Below are 21,369 nucleotides of genomic sequence, written 5' to 3'. Positions count from 1 at the left end.
GGGACCAGCAGTACTTGGAGTGCAGCGGGTGGATTATCGGACAATCTCTCGGGGTCCTTGTACCAGTATCTAGGAGATTAATCTTTAATTCCTGGAGAGCCCAGAACAATCCTGGGCGATTCGCAACCCTAGTTAAAATTAAGGCTCAATGCACAATCTCCTACTCCAACTCCCTCTTCCCTAGGACCTCAGAATTATCTCAATTAGTCTTCCCTTCTTCCTACAGTTTTTAAGATCAAAGCTTGGTGTCAACTGGGCTAAAAGTTCCACTTCTTTGCTCCTGGCTTGCTCATGGGTTACTCTCAGTAATGGTCCAACAGGCTTCATTGCAGACTGGTGATATGTCTGCACTTGTGACTCCCTACACTTTGGAAGTATAAATACAATCAGGTCACTTGGACAACTGGCAAGAGTTGGCCAGGCATCTCCCTACAGATAGTGGTGAAAAACTATTGGGGTAGTTTTCTGCTATTTCACTCCTGGGACAGAGCAGCACAAGCTGGGAACACATAACATAAATTGGTCACAGAGGATTAATTTAAATGGTTGAAAAATCAGGCAGGATGTGTACAAGTGCACTATCCTCTGCACTCCAATATTATAATATGTGCTCTTGACATGTACTACTCAAGGCTGGGAGCTCAAAAAACTTATCTTCGTGGTACCAATAGTTATAATAGAGCCATCCACTTGTTCTGGGATGGTGATGTAGCCAATCCATATTCTTTTTGGCTTCTCTTGCTCAACGGTAAGAATAGGAGAGGGAACAACATTAAATTCCACTAAAATCCCACAGCAGGGCTGGCATCAATGGAGGCTTGGAGGTGCTTGGAACAGCACCGAGGCCTTTAGGTAAGGGGCAAGTGCATTACTAGTGCTCCTGTCTTAGGTAGATCAGTATGAAGGGTTAACCATTTCAGTGCTGTTTAATGACTTGCATGTAATTTCGGATCGAGTCTGGGAGGATCACGACACAGCGCTGCCCTTCTTTCAGATCTTTCGCCACGGTCACAGCTGCATGCATGGCACTGCCAGAACTTCCACCTACACACCAGGAAAGGTGTAAACAAATGATCAGCTCATGTTAGTCATATGTTGACACCAATTACCACTAGTGACATTTAAAGGTAAAAACATTGGCACTTGTTATTGGCTTCAATCCAACACTAGGCTGCACCGTATTGAAGCTTTTTACTACAAATAGTGCTTTCAGCATTCAAATTAATCTTCTGTTTCATATTGTCTGTAAAAATATTCTAAATGTTGAACAGTAGTTCAACGATACTGTGGCAAGAAATGTAACTGATCTGAGAACAGCCGTGTCATGTTGACTGTAAGAAAACTGTTTGCATAAAAATATCAAGGGCCTTTTCTGCTGTGTGGGTCATAGCAGATTTAGTGCTGGAGGTGCTGCCAAAAATGGAAGTTCTTCAAAGTTTTTTATGCACCTCCAATATCTGACACAGTAGCAACATGTATGAAATTTCAAAAGAGCTGATAAGGAGGATCATTTCAAACCAAAATGAATTCAATGAATGGATGATATGTACGATTGAATGGGTCATTGTACTTGATTTTTGCCTCCCCTAGGAATTAATGGGGGTAAAATTAATCTTCGGTGGGAACGCAGTGAAGTTGATGGAAAGAACAACTGGGCGAGGTGTATAACGGTTGGCCGTTCCGCTACTGCCCGTTTTGCATCCCCACCGAGGTTAAATTTTACCCCCACTGTTACTAATGGATGGGGATGAGCATTGATGAGTCTCATGGTCTTTTCTCGCCTTACCTTTCATACGCTTGTATGTATATATACTTTGTTTGAATTTGGGCTTGGAAAGCTTAATGTTTTCAAAATGAATATCAATTATGCAACATTGATAGATGAAACACTGATGTCATCAGAATTCACACGATCAGTTTCTACCAAGAGCTTTTAAGTGGCTTTTAAATTGGTATCCTGATCTTTCCAGTCCCACCCTGCAAGTTCCACTGCTCAAAGTAAACCAGAAGAACCAAGTTTTACAAAAGGTTTTGCATAATGATGGTACCGGTTTGTCATTTTTGAATAAGATTACGCATCTTAATTTTTATTATGACTCTGAAAACTCTAGTTTTGTCACAATTCTGTCAGACAGTAGTCTTGTCAGCAATAGTTGACTCAGATGTTGAGGTGACTGACAGGAGACTAGCAAATCTTCAGTTTCCTCACTCGTCCCATTTTTTGTTCTTTCCCAGAACTACAAGAAGAATTGATATATTCAAAACTTTGGAGAAGATACTTTTGTTGATGTACAATTATCTTGTGAGGCACCCTCTTTAATCTATTTAATTTTATAAACTAAATAGCATGACATTAAGGATACATTTTGTGAGGCTCTGTAGGACTCCAACACATTGATTTCAATGAGAGGACAATCGCAGATAGTGCACCTGCGATTTTTCAATATCCACTGGCTGTTTGCAAAATTTACCCCTAAATTTAAACAAAATTTGTTTAGTTATAAAGGCAACCATCCCTTTGATTTGGTGATCAGTTTAATTTGGTAATGACGAGGATGTAAAGCCAAAAGCATTTCTCTCAAACTAAGTGTTCTATAATTTCTTTCATGATAACTGTAGGGTAGATTTACCCTTTATGTGGTGGCACTGAACTATTGTTGAGGGAATTTAACCTGTAATCAGGGGGGAAACTGTATTGCATTTTTAGGCAGCAGCAAAGGCAGTGCCTTCTTTGGTGGGCCATTTAATTAATGATAATTAATTATCGTTGGCTTCCTGCTCAGCATTACATAGATTGGGATATGAATGCTGTTACATGTAATGCAATGTGACACCAATACCGAACCACGCTTTAAAATCATTACCATCATTAAGGCTCAATTATCCCTCATTTACATGCCAGGCAACTTTTCTCTTACAAGATCTGCTTTTAAAGATCGTATAAAATATGAATAACACCAGTAATACCAAAGAGCTGCTTCGGTCAAAAATAGCATAATGCGAGAGATCACTCATCTACCCTTCCAGTTGTGCTTAAGCCTGATTTCAGAACATCGTTATTAAGCATATTATAACCATTCATTTAAGATTCAGCAACAATAATTCCCACTGCATGTTGTGAATCTCATTTCAGGTAAACACAGAAAAAAAGTCATGTTAATATTTTCTGAAGCACTGTTTACCGCACAGTAATCCTTCCTTTTTGATCAAATTCCGAGCCATTGCAAAGCTTTCCACATCGTCAGTCTTCATCCATTTGTCAATCGCCTGATTGAGAAAGAAAAGTCTTTGTTACTATTACATGGAACAACCTTGCTTTGAACAATTAACTTAAAGATCAAATTAAAATTTTCTTAGCCCTTCAGTCTAATCAGTTCTGTGAGAAATTGTCAATTTGCCACATGAAGCATTTTATAAAAAGCAAAGATTATTGGCTGTAGTTGACTGTATCTTTAATGAATATGCTATGATTGGGCAGAGGAATGCTATGGGCAGGGTTTGTGCCTGCATTTCCGACATCACTGAGTTGTGATAAGAGCCAGCTATTTTCCTACAGATAGGAGGAAAATCAAAGGGAGAGCAATCACCATGCTATCCTCATTCTACCAAGCAGAAGCAGAGGTTCTGGAGCAAGTTGCCGACCAGCCCTGTAGCTCATTTTTCAAGAGTGCGATTGAAAATTATACATGGTCTGTTGGAAGGAGCAGGCTCACTTAGCTGAATATTTACATTGCACTCTTGCAAGTTTGAAGCTCGAATTGGTGGTGTGTGCTGCCTGCTGAAAGAATCTATGCAGTGTTTAATTCCTAAAATAAAATACAAGGCAGAAACAAAAACTGTCCTTCCCCAGTTCATCCTTACCTTAAACAATTTTGGATTTATTTTCAAATGGAAAACTTTTTATAATGAACTCAGTGTTAAATATTGTAGATTTTTAATCAAAGCTCAAGCTGAGCCAACCCTAACTGTCATATTGTCCTCATTTTATAAGAAACTGTGAGCAATGAGACAGTTCAAAAATTATAACCAATTTCACAGTTCAGGGATGCAAGGACGTACCTTTCTGTCCAGTACTGTGGGTATAAAGTTATGGCCAATTCCTTCCACTTCATATGAAGTTTCGTTTGTTAGGTTCAGTTCTTTTGGTTCAGCCATGTTTGAACCTTCAGGGTCAACACCAACAATCTAACAATAATAAAGAAAAAAATGTAAATTTTCCAGACATACTTGCATAACTTTTTTATTTGTAGAGTTCCGGTTAGGCAAAGGGGCCATTTTTCTCCATTCTGACCTTGAAATTAGGTCAGTGAGCTCTCAATCAGATTTGATGGAGTTTTATAGTACCCTTATGCTGCCATTATACTGCATATTTTACACTAATGTACTGCTTAGATTTTTGTGATGTTTGTGCCTTAAGTGCAGTATAATGCTGGCAGGGCAGAGCTATGTCGTTGCAAGTGAGACAAGTAAAACTTCAAAGAGGTGGTCTTTCATCACTGTCCCATTAACTCGTCTCAATCACAGTCCGCAGCAGGTAAGCGGTGCTCTGTGCATGTGTTTGAGTATGTACACGGCCAGCTCTGTCACTCCCCTCTCACTTCATAACAATGTCAGAGGGGCAGTATAACTGCAGCTCTTCCTTGTAATGCTTCACAAGTATTAGTGGTGCTATACCACTAACGGTAATATAAGACAGAATTAGAATATATTTATTGGTAATAGCTTGGTAGCCGACTGCACACTCCTGGCATGGAACCAAAGTATAAAACTGATGCAAAATTGGCAGTCTCACTCAGTTGGGCCGACGAATGGGCAACGTGGGAAATGGAAAATGTTACATTAGTGTAGTAGGATAGGGTTGAGATGAGGTGAGCAGCATCTACATCTGCTGTACAGACCTGGAAATGTTTGATGATGACATTCGAGAGTGTTTCACTTTCCTGGCTTAATATTTCTCCTTTTGATGAGCATAAAGTTCAACCCTCCCCCACCCCACTGCACCCCATCCCCCCCCAAAAAATTGACAATTAGCTATCTTGGATTCAGGCATATATACTAGACGATAGCTTCAGTTCCTCCATGAATCTGAATCAATCACTCTAACATCAATAATTACAGCTATTTGGTAGGCAGACGTCAAGCCATTTATTACATCAACACTGTCACACTTTATGCAGTAAAGAAATCAATAGGAAGTCAGTCTTTTCAAATATCACTTTCATCTTGAAGAACAATGGACAATTCAATATAGTTGGAAGGCTTTACTCTATCAGTATTCATTTGCACTCTATAATATGAAATACCTGGCAGTTGGGACATTTTTCCTTGAATTTCCTTGCTAGGCCAGTGATGGTACCACCAGTTCCAACACCTGCCACCAAAACATCAATTTGTCCTGAGGAGATAAAACAAAATAGAATCTCAACCTCAGGGTTGCAAACTCTTAAATGATGGAATTAGAAATGAACCAGTGATTTAATTGGAAAGACTCCTTCAATGATTTTTTAGTGTTGTATTCCATTCTGAATGTAGGGCAAGCTTGTAACAGTAGTTATGCTCAAATCATCAGCAAACAGTCACCTCAGCAAAGTTGAATTTCAGTAAGGTTACAGAGCTGTTTGATCTATGCTAAGAACCATGGGTGAGCACTGATACTATTTTGATTAATCTAGTGTGCAAGAACTACCTGCATTACCACAAATGCTTTACGCCTTGTAAACACCTAGCAGGAAATAAAGGAATTAACAGGGCGTAAAGGGTAAGAATGGACCAAAGTCATAGATAAGTGGTTAGAAGGTTTTGAAAGTAAGGAGAGAGGCTGAAAGGCAAAGTGAATTGGAAGAGGGGCTGAAAAGTTGCCATTCATTGGTGGAGCAGAGGAGTTGAAGAATAATCCAGAGACAGAGGAACACAGGATGGGGACTGGGGCATAGGGCTAGAGAAGATTAATTAAATAGGGTGGGGCAAGACTGGAATGCAGAAGAGAATCTTGAAGTCTATGAGTCAGGATACAAATTGCTAGGCGAAGACTTGGAAATATATGTCTGGGACTTTGAATGGGAGAAGACTCAGGCTGTGAAGTTTTGGATTAACTTAAGTTTGTGAAGTGTGGAGGTGGGAGGCCAGCAAGGAAGGTATTTGAGAAGTCATTATTCTGTGTCATATAGGTGTTACTATAAATTTCAGCACCAGAGATATGACATAAGGATGTGGCTGGCAAATGTTCCAGAGTTAGGAGTGGACCAAATATGGCATAGAAAGTTCAGTTCTGGGTTAAACAGAATGCTGAGGCTGTGTACCACTGGGATTAGCCTGAGCAAACAGCCAGGTAGATTGATGGAGTCAATGGCAGAGACACATAGGTACTGGCAAGAACCAAGTGGGATGACTTCAGTTTTGCTAACACTGAGCTGTAGGAAGTTAGGGCTCATCCAGCACTTGATGTTGGACAGGCAGTCATTTGGTACAACAACAGCCCTAAAGTCATTGGCGATGGCAGAGAGGTTGAATTGGGTGTCCTCAATGTACATGTGGAAGCTGGCCCCAGTGCTTGTAGGTAATGAATAGGAGAGACCTTGGAATGACTCTGGGTTACACCAGAGGTGAGTGCATGGGCATGGAGGAAGAAACCCACTGAGGGGATGTATTAACCATCTACCGAATTCAAAGGAATAAAATTAAGCCCTCCCTCCCCCCGTTAAAGTTTGCTGTTTATATGCAAGTACACCTGAACCAGCTAACTGATTGTGGCAGTGATAATGTAGTAAGGCGCCAATGCAAATACTCCTGGAATCTCATCCCAGGTTTCATTAGACCTCAGGTTTAGTGAGGGGAGGGGTGTGAAGACCTCTATCCACTTGGCAGCTACATTGTGACTTGTCTTGTTTTTTGACCAACATCGGAAACTAGTATGGAATCACAAAGGTAACCTCTGGCTTCCTGTTCATTCAGTATAACAACCTACAAAACTACTGGGACAACCTGTGCTTTATGTGTTCTTAAGTAAATGATGAATAGTTCCTACAAGGAATTGCTATCCATTGTACTTACCATCACACTGATCCAGAATTTCCTCTGCTGTAATGTCATAATGTGCTAACGGATTGCCAGCATTTTGATACTGAGGATAAAACAAATATTGACATTAGCTTTTCTATTTAAATCAAAGCAACAAATTCATAGCCAAACCATACAATTTCCAGGGGTGAAATAGGACCAAATTTCAGAGATCAAGTTGAAGCTCTCTAAAAGTTTCACTGTAATTTATTGGAAATAAAATAGCCTGTCCTCCCACCATGGGGGAATCAAAAATCAAAGTTCTGTTAGATGTACTTTGTTTTATATATATTGCACAATCTACTGTTGTAATGTGTAGGGATGTAGCAGAATTACAGTGGTTATACCGAAAGATGAGTTTTTACCTGATCCAACACATGTGAGTTTGGGATCTCATTCTTCAGTTTCCAGGCCATTCCGATGTGAGAGTCAGGGCTATTGAGATTTGCAGCATTTGGTGTTCTCACAACTTCAACTCCCAGGGCTTTTAACACATCGACCTACATGAAATGAAAACATTTGGAAAATTGTTGCTAATCAGTTCAATATTAAAAAATAATTGATGAAAGTTGGAAGGAACACTGCTTCCACAATAAAAACATACTCTCATAACAAAACACATGAATGGGCTAAAAATTCCATGCCATTTTTGGAGTAATTTTAGTATATAATCGGGACAAGTATCTTTTTTTGGCAGCAAATTTTTTTAAATCAATTTTGTTTGTCATTTTACCTACACTGACCAATCTGCTTCTCACAGCTTCTAGCAGAGTGAGACCACTGGGAGATTTTAACCCTCTCTCCTCCCCCAATATGAAGGCTTCTCAGGAGCAGGTATGATGTTTCCTTGTATACCACCATCATGGAGGAGGAAAAATAGGTGCACAGGATAGAGCCAAGGAGAATCAGACAGCATTTAAGAAGGATGGACACCACCAGATATCCCCCCCTCCCTGTAGAATATACAAGTAACACATCATTTCAAATAACCTTATTGAGGGGATGTGAATAAGAAGAGTGCTTTTCACCACAGAGGCAATAAAGGAGCTGTTCCATCTACTGCATGACAACCAGCAGCCGCAGTTATCTGTCCACTCTCTCTGTGGCTATGAAGGTAATGACTGCACTCAACTTTTATGACAGAGGTACATTTCAGGCAGTCATGAGAGGCCTTTAACTTATCAGTCAGTTGGGAGTATGAGCAGTCATTTGTCAGGTGACTGACATACTTTATAAGAGAGCTGGAGAAGTCATTGCCTTTGGTATCACATTTGGACCAACTAGTTTAACAAGGTTTCTCGCCCAGTGTCCAATTGATGGCACCCACATTGGGTGAGCTCCTACAGAAAATCGCCTGAACTTCCCCAACAGGAAGACCTTACACACCCTGAATGTACAGATTGTGTGTGATAACATGCAATTTGTTGCGAGTTGTCATGATGTATTCATCCTTCTCAATTCAGCCCGGACTGAGAGAAAATAATTATGTCAGCAGATGCTTGTCTGAAACATGAGACATCCAGTCAAATTAGCTGGCAACTCAATTCCAATGAGCCAGGCACTGTTCCTTACTGGCCCGCTGCTACTGCAATTCTCAGCCACTAGGCTTTTTAAAGGCTGCCCACCACATTGCTCCCATTTTACATGGGTTTTATGCAAGTCACCAATGGATATGCAAAGAGATAGCCCACGAAATGCTGGTGTAAATACCTCTCCAGACAATCGCCGGGCACAGCTCATTTACCATTGGTGTAAAAATATTGCAGCTCACCGTGTGGAATCTCTAGACCATCGGACTGGAACTGACAGTGACAGTGAGAGAAACCTTAAGAACATATATAAAGATTAGAGATTTGTATTGTCCCAATAGAATTGTAGGCAGGCTTTGCTGTTTTATTCAACACTGCAAGGCCAATTCACAAACAGAAGAATTACTGCCACTGAAACATGTAGAAATTGAGCCCCAATATTGGGTATTTCTGAACAGGGACGTTTCTCCCATTGAGATTCAGAGTTTCCTAGAGCTGTTATTACCTTTTCTAAGCTCATCTTCTCCGGCATGACAATAATGCAGCGATATCCTCTCACGGCAGCCACTAACCCTAGGCCAATTCCTGTGGAAACATGAGTTGATGAGAATACTTAAGTCACTTAGGACAGACAGTGCCTCCCAAACCTGCGACCTCTACCATCTAGAAGGACAAGAGCAGCAGGCACATGGGAACAACACCACCTGCACGTTCCCCTCCAAGTCACACACCATCCCGACTTGGAAATATATTGCCGTTCCTTCATCATCGCTGGTTCAAAATCCTGGAACTCCCTTCCTAACAGCACTGTGGGAGAACCTTCACCACATGGACTGCAGCGGTTCAAGAAGGTGGCTCACCACCACCTTCTCAAGGGCAATTAGGGACGGGCAATAAATGCTGGCCTCGCCAGCGACGTCCACATCCCATGAACGAATAATAAAAAAAGAATCCAGTACTCAACATCCAAAATGATTAACCCTTCTAATCTAATCACTTATCTTCTGGAATGTTAGGGCTGATTTGGCCCCCTGATTTCCCACCACTGATTCTTGCTGGGGCTGTGGAATCTGCTTCTTATATCAATGCATGAAGTAGAAGTACACAACTCACTAAAGTGGAAGACATTTAATTCAAAATCTACCTATTTTGTTGCAGCCAATATTCAACATTTAGTGCAAGGGCATGTTTTGGAATCCTTAGGTCTCGAATAAAAATAATGCTTACTCTTCTATAGTGCCTTTCCCATGAACACATCTCAAAGAATTAGTTTTCGAACTGTGGTAACAGCGTTATATGGAAAAATATGGCAACCACTTTGTGCCAGCAATATCCCATTATGATGTTGGCCAAGACAGTGGGTGGTCTGGGACAGAGTCCAAATGCAAAGCTGAAACATTGCATATCTGGAAACATGACCACTTGTTGCTACTCCAGTTCCAGTTTCCTCTTCATTATATCCTCAATTAGGTTCACTTGGATTACTTTCTGTGAGCTGGATGAATATCTGATAACAGAAGTCAGTGTACAATGAAATTGTGGGAAAGATGTTTCGGGATCTTTTGACCATTTTACCACTGAAAAGTTTTGGAACAGGTTATTTTTATTGTTGTGTTTTAAAGCATGGCGGCATGGAGTTTCCACTAGGGGCACAATCGGCAAAATGCGCCCAGAACGCGCTGGGCACTGAGCCGGTTTTACCACTTAGGATGCCTAAAAAATGGTCCCCACAAATTTAGCAGTGAGACCAATGCTTGCACAGATTGGGCGCAGGCCATCCCATGGCTAAATTTGTCTGCTTTGTGCCCATTTTACTCCCAAGAAATGGGTGCAACGCATACCAATTTCTATCCCACTGGCTCCAAAAATGTGCAGGCATTCAGGCGCAGTCCTGCAAATTCAGCGGAAGGCCCAGGAAATGGGACAGAACCTGGATGCACCGCTGAAGAAGGTTTATTCTGGAAACTGTTAAGATGAAGTGCTGTCTTCTATTGCGTTTAGACGCAAGTCTTTAGACCGATATCATAACAATTCTTACCTGTGTTACCTGAGGTTGGTTCAATGATGACGTCACCTGGTTTTAGAATCCCTTGCTTCTCAGCATCCTCGATCATCCTTAAAGCAATCCGGTCCTTAGTACTCCCACCAGCACTAAAGAACTCACACTTCGCCACTAGAAAAGGTGTTAGAAAAGTAGCCTTAGGGAGGTTGAGTTTCCAGTTAGTTTCTGTTCCAATATTTTATCAATATCTGACACTAAGAATTAAAATGATGGGAGATAATTATAAATAAAAAGTAGCATAAAAATATTGAGTTGGGATTGTATTGGAAGTTGCTGGTGGTAGTGTTATATTTGAAGAATAACCTTGTTGTAAAACATGCTCTAATACAAGTCAAGTAGTTCAGGCAGATAAAATTATAGAGAATTAAAAGGTGTCAGTGAAGGATAAAAACTTTAGGCTATTAGATAAGGAGCATTATGTTTATGTAACCACAGAATATTTTTAAAAATAACAAACTTCTGCAGCAGTTGTCTGTGACAATATAGGGGCAATTTTAACTAGGATTTGGGTGGGCGGGGACCAGATGGAGCACCAAACATGTCTGCAGCATGAGGCTTGGGTGATTCTAACTCCCGGGCCTCATCTGAATGCTCGCCAGCATGAAGGTAAATCAAGGGGCTGGATTTCAGATGGGTCTTGTGGGAAGTAAATGGGGAGTCCTGGGCAGGGGAGGCTGCAACTTTACTTGTGGGACCTGAAGGAGCACTCCTGCTCCTTCTGACCCCACAAGGAACGTAAAAAAAAATTATCTTCAATGGCTTCTTCTGGTTCCAGATCCTCTTCTTTCTGTCTTTACCTGGATATTAATTATTATTCTAAGGTTAATAAAATATTTTTATATTAACTTTCATTCTACAGAATAGCAAAAAATCTGACAAAATACATTTTCCTATGAAATTTATTGACAAATTGAAGATTGTTTGATTGAAGGGTAATCCTTCAAATTTTGATCTAAGTATAACCAATATAACTTTTGCCTCTAATGTGCAAATACTTGGATTGTACCAATCGGCCACAATGCTGGAACTGACTGAAAGCAACACAACCATAATAGCTAAACTACAGCTCTGCAATGTCTATATGCTATAACCCCAAAAATAAATATTTGAGAGACCCTATTAAAAGCTACAAGTCTATAATATGGAAGGATTTGAGCTCATTCATGGGAGACAGAAACATAATGTTACTTACATAGCTCACATTTGAGTCCATACTCCTTTGCAATATTATTGATTCGGATAAGGGGAGTGTTACCAATTTTATAAAGGACAGTTGGCAAAATCTTAGGTGAATTCTTCCTGCAAAAAAAATCAAAGACATGTAAATTAACACAATGCTGTAATACATGGTCAAAACTATATTGAGGAGCCTGGCCAATAGTAAATGCATCACATTGTGTGGTACTAGGTCAAATATAACAGGAAGATTCTATGTTTTATCTCTGGTCCATGATGATATTCTCTAGCCATGATCTGTTTTGAAAAATGCCTGCGTATGGATATCAGGTGAAGGCAGGGTCAGGATTGGGATTGGGATTCCCAAATTCAGTTCCAATCTGATCAGGTGCAGAGTTCAACTGCCTGCCAACACTCGCTAACTAGGTTCATACATTAGGAATTGCCAGTGGGTGAGTTACTGCTGCTGCTTGTAACATTGTATCCCAACACAAATATCTGTCTTGAAGAAGGGAACCAACAAACATGAGTTTGGCAATAATCAATTTATTAACTGCTCATCAGCCCACTCCAAGACTTGAATGCATAATGTAGGCCGACATTCCAGTGCAGCACTGAGAGGCTGCTGCATTATCAGAGGCGACATCCTTCAAATGACATGTCAAAGATGTCTGCTGGGTCCAGTAGTTCAGGTGGATGCTAAAGATCCCATAGCATTATTTGGAGAGTTCTTTTTCTTCAATGTCCAGGCCAATATCTCTCCCTCAACCAATATCTCCAAAAACTAACTGTTCATTTATCTCATTGATGTTTGTAGGAATTGTTGCCGTACGCAAAATAGCTTCTGTGTTCACCTACATAGGTGTGGAGATGCCGGTGATGGACTGGGGTGGACAAATGTAAGGAATCTTACAACACCAGGTTATAGTCCAACAAATTTATTTTAAAATCACAAGCTTTCGGAAATTATCCCCTTCGTCAGATGAATGAGTGAAAAGGTTCTCAAATCGCATATCTTATACTAGGCTGGGACAGCATCACACCAATCAAAAGGTGTCGTCGTTATTCAAACAGGCCAGTCACGGAGAACAGCACGTCCCAGTACACTGGATATACATTGTGTCAATTACACAGACAGGCAGAAAGAAACCCAAAATGGCAGAGAGGATCTTGGGTTCATGTCACGCTACACGTAACCCCACCAGCAAAAAGGGGGAAAAAAATTATGTTTTTTAATATTCTCTCTCTCTCTCTCTCTCTGCCATTTTGGGTTTCTTTCTGCCTGTCTGTGTAATTGACACAACGTATATCCAATGTACTGGGACGTGCTGTTCTCCGTGACTGGCCTGTTTGAATAACAACGACACCTTTTGATTGGTGTGATGCTGTCCCAGCCTAGTATAAGATATGCGATTTGAGAACCTTTTCACTCATTCATCTGACGAAGGGGATAATCTCCAAAACCTTGTGATTTTAAAATAAATTTGTTGGACTATAACCTGGTGTTGTAAGATTCCTTACACCTACATAGGAACAGTCACTGGGTTAAATTTTGACTGCTGGTAGGTTTTGGTGGCCGGCCTGCAGAGCGCTGCCCACTGCCCACTTGATGGGGGGCCCAGTCCATTTGAGGGTCGGGCCTCGTTAGCATAGGGCTGGAGAGCTGCAAGTGGAAAACGAGCACCTTGTGGCAGCCTGCCTGCTCTGGGCCACCGCAATATTGGGGGCAACCTGGTCGGCCTCTGAGCCAGAAGATAGTAGGTCCCGGATGGGGGACCATTTTCGAGAGGCACGGAGATCCGTTGCATCAGCAGCCTAGGTTGTTTTTGTGGCGTCTGAAGGAGCACTTCTGCTCCTCCTGGCCTATGAAAAGTGAATTAAAACTTACCTTCTGGCCTCCTCTTCCGCTGGACGACCAGCTGATATTGTGCAGATCCTACACTGCCCACACTCAGCACAGTACTGTCCTAAAATGGCAATCGGGGTCTTGTGTTTGTCATAGGACCCTAATTTACATATTAAAATGGCCTTCCATCTGACTCAGGCGCTGCTCCGGCCACCCAGCTGGTGCCAGAAGTTATACTAAGATCACACAGCAAGCTAAATATGTGTGCTTTTTTCCCCTACAAATTTGCGATTTCCTGTACTGGAACGATAAAGTGGCATTACAGTCCTGCTCAAAAGAAGTGTTGGGAAATATCATTCAAGTTTTGAGTAATTGTAACGTGCTAAATTTTTGGTCTTTGTAATTTACTAGATAATTAATTGCCACAGAGGAAGTTAATACCTCTCATGAACATTAAGGCAATTCTACAAATAGAATCATAGACTCATAGAAAGGTTACAGCATGGAAGGAGGCCATTCGGCCCATTGGTCCACGCCGGCTCTATGCAAGAGCAATCCAGCTAGTCCCACTCCCTGCCTTATCCCCGTAGCCCTGCAAATTTTTTTCCTTTTAAGTACTTATCCAGTTCCTGTTTGAAGGCCATGAGTGAATCTGCCTCCACCGCTCCCTCAGGCAGTGCATTCCAGATCCTAACCACTCGATGTGTAAAAAAAAAGTTTTTCCTCATGTCACCTTTGGTTCTTTTGACAATCACCTTAAATCTATGCCCTCTAGTTCTTGACCCTTCTGCAAATGGGAACGGTTTCTCTCTGTCTACTCTGTCTAAATAAAAGCTGCTTCTATTTTTAAAAAGAAAATGTAACGGGCAATGAGTTCATGATTGTGATACTGTAACATCTGCTTTCAGATGATGACTACAAGCCATCCAGGCTAGACTCTTCTGGTTTATGTCTGCCGGACCCCTCGATTAGATTCCAGTCTCATAATCCATTCTGTATTTACTCTATGGGTGTTGGTGATGATTCCACTGGTTGAAGTAATTGCAGGTAATAGATTACATTCTTACTCAAAAGAGTTAGTTGAATAAACAGAATAATTCACCAGAACAGTTAATCCAGTGTCCTTCTCTTTTATAAATGACCTACATAACTTACTCAGCTCTGCGTTGAGTGCGGCTGGACTTTAATAGTTCAAATAGAATCGTCATGCTAATCTCTGTTGTTTACATATAAGGCCACTGGTTTTCAGTTTTCACAGAAAAATAAATGGAATAACTGAATATGATCCCCTAAAACAGGACTATAAATCCATCATAAAATTGAGTATTTGACTTTTACAACTATAATGTCATATACTTGAGTGTATGACATTATAGTTTTAATGTCATTTAAAACTATATAAAAAGAAGTTTTAAATGACATGTTTCTTTTTGCTCTGATGCTACCTCCCCTGGTCGTATATAATACTCACAGCTCGTTGTGGGTATGTGGGGATTTGGACGGTGGCGATCCCAGATTCCAGGTGCAGCGCGATGGGAAGTCTGGCATTCTCAGCTGAGGTGTTGCCTGCATTTGGAGCTCATTCATTTCTGTGCTCTGTTCGTAGGTTGCCATGTCAACAGTTGAAAAACTGCTTTAATCTTAAGAGAAAATCAAAAAGCTTTTATTAGTACTTTTTATGCTTCTGATTTTGATTAATGATTCATTTGACAATAATACTGTCCAGTGTAGAACTGAGTCATGCAGACCAGCAAAGTCCCCAATTTAATTTCCACAGTGTCCTGAGTTAGCCGGCAACACCTGGAGTGGTGGTGATGATACAATCGACTTCAGTGCCCTAGTTTAAGAAGGGGAAAACTCTGACAGTGATTCTTATCGTATGATCCCTGTTGCAAAGTGTGGGACCGATTTTCATCTTTACTGCCTCGGCGTTAATCATCGTCTGAGTGGAGAGCAGGAGAGATAATCTTGTTAGGGAGGATTGTGCATCAATAACAGAACCCACCTGATATTCCTTCCACTTAAAGTAATGCGGGGGAAATGAGACGGGTTCTGTAAGGGATGTGCGACCCTCCCCACCAGATCCACACATACCACTCCACTCAAGAGACACTTACCTTTTAATGCAGGGTTTTAAAAACAAGTTCAAAAGAAAAGACACCCTGACGAAATGTAATTAATATGATAAACAGAAGTTGTTTTTCCCATACACTAAACAATAAACGATTCATTGGCTTATCTGGATAATCAGAAAGCACCTCTCATCCATTGTGTTGGAAAACCCTCTGTCCATCTGTGAAGCAGGAGATAAGAATATCAACACAAATATCTAAATGGCAATCTAGCTTTCTCAGCCAGGAAGCTGCTGAAACAAAAAAATCCTAAAAGAGGCAGCTTCAATGGGGATTATATTGGGTAACGCCCGAAACTGGGCGCAGGGTCGCAGTGCTTGATTAACCTGTGCCCGGTCGTTGAGATGCAGGCAGCATGCAACATTCGTGCTACCTGGTGATTTCTATGATTGCTGCATGCAGCCAGCCCTATATCCTTAATACCTTTGGTAAACAAAAATCTATCATTCTCAGATTTAAAATTAACAATTGAGCTAGCATTAACTGCCATTTGCAGAAGAGCATTCTAAACTTCTACCACCCTTTGCATATAGAAGCGTTTCCTAACTTCACTCCCGCAAGTCCTGGCCCTAATTTTTAGGCTATGCCCCATAGTCCTAGTGTTCAAGTATAGGAGACCTCCAAAAACAGGTACAAATGCATCAGCAGCCAGAAGCAATAATCCAGCAACTAACCTGTAACTCCTGCATGATCCCTTTAAATAGCATTGGTAGGGGGTCCTCTATGCTGTTTTCAACTTGTTCAGCTGTGCGAGGTTAAGGCAGTGTGTTCGTTGGCTGGAGCATTGAGTTCCAAAATCGTATCTTTCCCTTTAAATCAGCATTGCGCACTGATCTATCACATATTCTCCCTACTTTACATGGTGCCGGCATTCGTTACCTATGCATGTGCATATTTACCAATATGGCGTCAGGCAGACTTCACGCTAGAAGTGTGCGCGCATTCCGCCATTTTGGGGTCTGCGTAGCACCGACACAACAGGCGCTACGCGGCCCAATTTAGACCCCATAAATTCAGAATGCAGAGGAATTAGCCTGTTTAAGTCAAGCAAGACAACCACTGAAGTGGGGTGGGGTAGATTGTTCATTATTTTTATATTATTATGTGGAGGTGACTTGCATCAATTGAACTAAATGAATTTGATCATAACTAATGCTCTGTACATTCACTGACCTGTGAAATAAAGCAGCTTAATGATTTGAACCAAGCCTTGCCTCATCTAATGTTAACTCAGACTGCCTTTGGAGAGAATTGCATGTGCAAATAGCACAGATATCCATTTCAGGTCATACTGGGGTTTCATTGCTACACTCTGGGTCCTGCCATTATGCAAGTAGTTAAAGGGCAGTGTGAGTCACCACCCATAAAAATACAAATGTTCAAACTGTTTAAGGGAGCAGCTGACGTCACTGAACCCGAGAAGGTATCCAGACAAACCTAATTTGTTGAGATCAGGAGCTCATTAGTATGAGGAATCCCATGGTGAATCTGACAGAAAACAAACAAATTAGCCTTTAAGAATGTTTTCAGCAATTTTCAGAAACATGCTCTTTCATAATTTCTTCAGCAGGAATGGTCAGTTGGTGAAGAATTCTTTCATTTAGTCAAAGGTTGCAGAAACATAAATTCTTACAGATCGCCATAAGCTGTGTGAATAAGGGATTTAGATGGGCAAAGCGTTAGGCTTTCAGTTGGATGTCTTCATATATGAATGGTTTTACTGTAAGTATCAAATTCATAGTGATCACTCATCTTAATGTGGAATTTACAAGTCACTTTGTCATCTTTCCATGTGGTGACTTCTGTCACAAAGTAATGTAGAACCCAAATGAGCTGAGATAGGCTGCGAGCTTCGCGTGTTACTGTTGTCATATCAGCTTCACATAAAATCAGCAGCTTTTTGGATTAATCAATGATTCTTTGGGTTAGATTTTCAATTTGCCACCATTTCATGGAAATGAAAATGGTTTGTATACCGGGCGGTTTTACACCAGTTTCACACCCAGGTGGCAAGTTGAAAATCTACCCCCATATTTCTGTTTTGCTGTTATTCCCATTTTACGTAGTAAATTTTCCTGTGGTATGGATGGATTCTTTTCTCCAGAATTATCTCTACTTCTCTCTTGAAGGCACTCTTTCTCGCTAAGGTAGTCTACCATGGGTGCTGAGGTCACTCCGGTCAAGTGATATTCCTCATTTGTCAGGGAGGGAGGAAATTTCCACGATCCAACGCACCCGCTGCGCCTCGCACAGCGCAAGCGGCTTACTGGAAGTCGCAGGTGCCTTGCCAATTTCCTGCGACAGCACTGAAACGGCCCCAATCAAAGTCATAAATGACATCCTCTGTGACAATGACCGCGGAGCTCTATCCCTCTTCATCCTTTTCGATCTCTCTTCAGTCTTTGACATGGTTGACCACACCATCCTCCTGCAACGCTTTTCCTCTGTTGTCCAGCTGAGTGGGACTGCCCTCACCTGGTTCTACTCTTATCTATCCAGTCGTTGCCAGAGAATCTCCTGCGATGGCTTCTCTTCCTGCCCCGCAGCGTTACCTCTGGAGTCCCCCAAGGATCTATGCTTGATTCCACTTCTATTTCTCATCTATATGCTGCCCCTCGGCGACATCATCCGAAGACACAATGTCAGGTTCCACAAGTACACTGGTGACACCCAGCTGCACTCAACCCCTCCACTGCCTCTGTACTGTCAGACCGCTTGTCCGACAGCCAGTCCTGGGTGAGCCGCAACTTCCTCCAATTAAACATTGGGAAGCCCAAAGCCATTGTATTTGGACGCCGTCACAAACTCCGTTTCCTCGCCACCAAATCCATCCACTGCAGCCACTGTCTCAGCCTGAACCAGACTGTTCGCAACCTTGGCATCCTATTTGACCCTGAGCTGAGCTTCCAACCCCGTATGTTCACAAAGGTTGCCTACCTCCACCTCCGTGACATTGTCTATTTCCACCTCTGCTTCAGCCCATCTGCTGCTGAAACCCCCATCTATGCTTATATTACTGCCAAACCCAACAATTCCAATGCTCTCCTGGCAGGCCAAGCTTTTAGTCACATCTCCTAACATCCATTCTTTTAGCTCGGTGTCGATTTTTGTCTAATTATGTTCCTTTGAAGCGCCTTGGGACGTTTTACTACGTTAAAGGCGCTATAAAAATGTATGTTGTTGTGGCTGATGATCTTCCATCTGTTAAAGTGAATGGACAGAAAATTATGGCCAGTACATTAATGATTTCCCAGCAAGCTGCCTGCTGCATGCAAGCCCGCCCTGGGTAAGCTGGGTCTTGGAGTGTCAGCAGGCTATTGTACAGTGGAGGAAACCTCAGCCAAGCTGACCCAACATCTATACTGGTGGGCTTTCTGGCATAGAGCACTGAATAGCGAACAGGACTAAAAACTTTGGCACATTTTCACCTCCTTTGCCTGGGGAACCTGAAGCAAATTGTATCACCTTAGCTGCACATTTAGGTATGTTCTTTTCCAACAGCCAGTTCCAAATTATTCAGATCTGGCACAATTCCACATTCCTTGCCTCGGTGATCTGAAACAAGTTTTACCACCTTGGCTGGGAGTTTACAGATCTAAAATAGCCAGTCCTGAATTATGCAGCACCATTGGTTTTGAAACCTGGGACCTTCTATTTTATGTTTTTCAATCCAGTGCATTTACCCACTAGGCCAACAAGGGGGCCTACTTTAGATTAGATTTTAAGAAGTCTTGACATGGCACATGACATAACATGAAATTAGATTTTTCCCTGATATAATTGGATAAGATCTCTCACAGGATAATCCAATTTGATGTTTGAAGAATATACAAGGATTATCTTGCAAAATTTTTTCCTTCATGTTTTTCCGTCGAATAATTTCAGACACCAAGAGATCATTTTAACATGAGAGGTACAACAGCAGAGCAATTCCAGTCATTATCTCACATACTGATTATGTCAAAAACAGTCACTTTCTCGAGCTTCTGATTGATCAGAATACCCACATTGTCATAATGAAAGCTGAGACGTTCAATTGTTTTTCAATTTAATTGTTAATTGCTCTGTCCAGTTATTATTATATATACTACTAAAAGTCCATGTTGCTACCATTTAAAAAATTAAATGCAGTCATTAAGAAATAGATGATACAAATCATGTTCAGTCTAACCATACCTGTGGCCAAATGCTGATGTGTTGCTTCTGAAGAAGATACAGGGTTATGAACAGAGAACAGGGAAATCCAAACAAGGCACTCGTAGATAGGAAGGGCTAAGTGCCTACCTTCTGCATTATATGGTTTATGGCTTGTAAACCCTCCTACTTTTCCTTGATCCTCATTGTTAACACTTGCAGTATTTTTGACATTAGCAGCAAAACCTGATAGAAAAATATACTGTGCAAATTATTTGCAGCCTGAGGGGAGATGAGGAGAATTTTTTTTTTAACACGGTGATTCGTTATAATCTGGAATGCACTGCCTGAAAGGGTGGTGGATTCAAATTCATCAGTAACTGTCAAAAAGGAATTAGTTTTATACTTGAAAAGGAAACATTTGCAGGTCAATGGGAAAAGAGCAGGGGAGTGGGACTAATTGGATAGCTCTTTCAAAGAGCTGGCACAGGCACAAAGGGCCAAATGGCCGTCTTCTATGCTGTATGATTCTATAATTCAATAAGCATACCAACTAAGCCAAATTGACCTCCTTGAATTAACAGCAATGCAGTCAACTCTACTCAGACAGATGCCCCAGCACTAGAGTTCCAGTTATCATCCCTTTTTTATTTCCATTGCACAGAATGCATCAAGTGTAATGGTATCAGTAAGATTTGAGGACCATCTGTCATATTTCATAATTTACTGCTAGTCGAGAATCAAACACCATATAAAGAGTCACAGTTTCTTTGTAAATAACAGCAAATCAGTAGCATCTGAGATCTCTGTTTATAACACATTGGTGGCCTGTTACTGGAAATGGCCACATTAGTGACATTATTATAACAGCTGAATAATGTGCCTGACTGCTCAAATTCAAGGAAAGGCCAAACACTTGGAACAGAAAACCACTAATGGGGTTATCAATAGAATACTATTCCCCACATGTTATTACAGTTTTTATTTCTGAGCATTTTATAACTTTATCACCCATGGATTATAAAATCAGATTCATTCAAGGAATCAATATGCATTGCACATTTAAAATATATATCTATATATAACATGCAATAAAGGATTTGGCACTTACCTATCTGCACAAATTCCAAATGCCACTAAGTGCCACGGCATGGAATGTATTCTGTTTTGTATTCACAAGTAAAGTTGGGATGTTTAATATCCAGGAGAATTGAAGTTACCCCTTTTTTTATAAAGTTCGAGACAAAGCTCCTCCTTTCTAGCCAAAGGAATGCAGCAATGGAAAGGGAGTTCCCTGCTCAAATGTCTCTGGCATTTCTCTGCAGCAGTTCCCAGTCACTTGTAATGGAGATGAAGGGGAATGGCTTCCTCCAATGAAGACTGCTGTTTTGATATTAGGAATGCCTGTGAGAATATAGAGTAATGGGGAAATCT

General features: G+C 41.2%; 1 protein-coding gene across 1 annotated transcript in view; it reads right to left on the bottom strand.

Moving 5' to 3' along the window:
- LOC137301270 (cystathionine beta-synthase-like protein) overlaps window positions 1-21,132 on the bottom strand; it is a 32,703-nt gene extending 11,571 nt beyond the window's left edge. Inside the window, exons 1-11 of the mRNA XM_067970728.1 lie at window positions 21,047-21,132; window positions 15,141-15,309; window positions 11,840-11,946; window positions 10,624-10,758; window positions 9,091-9,170; window positions 7,422-7,556; window positions 7,051-7,120; window positions 5,304-5,395; window positions 4,060-4,185; window positions 3,183-3,267; window positions 939-1,044 (exon numbers count right to left, since the gene is read on the bottom strand). Of these exons, the coding sequence (XP_067826829.1) occupies window positions 939-1,044; window positions 3,183-3,267; window positions 4,060-4,185; window positions 5,304-5,395; window positions 7,051-7,120; window positions 7,422-7,556; window positions 9,091-9,170; window positions 10,624-10,758; window positions 11,840-11,946; window positions 15,141-15,283 (1,079 nt within the window). The 5' untranslated portion in view covers window positions 15,284-15,309; window positions 21,047-21,132. The remainder of the gene's footprint in view (window positions 1-938; window positions 1,045-3,182; window positions 3,268-4,059; window positions 4,186-5,303; window positions 5,396-7,050; window positions 7,121-7,421; window positions 7,557-9,090; window positions 9,171-10,623; window positions 10,759-11,839; window positions 11,947-15,140; window positions 15,310-21,046) is intronic.
- Window positions 21,133-21,369: the final 237 nt, after the last annotated feature.

The sequence above is a fragment of the Heptranchias perlo genome, chromosome 33 (assembly GCF_035084215.1).
Source record: "Heptranchias perlo isolate sHepPer1 chromosome 33, sHepPer1.hap1, whole genome shotgun sequence".
Taxonomy (NCBI): Eukaryota; Metazoa; Chordata; class Chondrichthyes; order Hexanchiformes; family Hexanchidae; genus Heptranchias; species Heptranchias perlo.
This window is presented reverse-complemented; position numbering and strand designations above follow the sequence as displayed.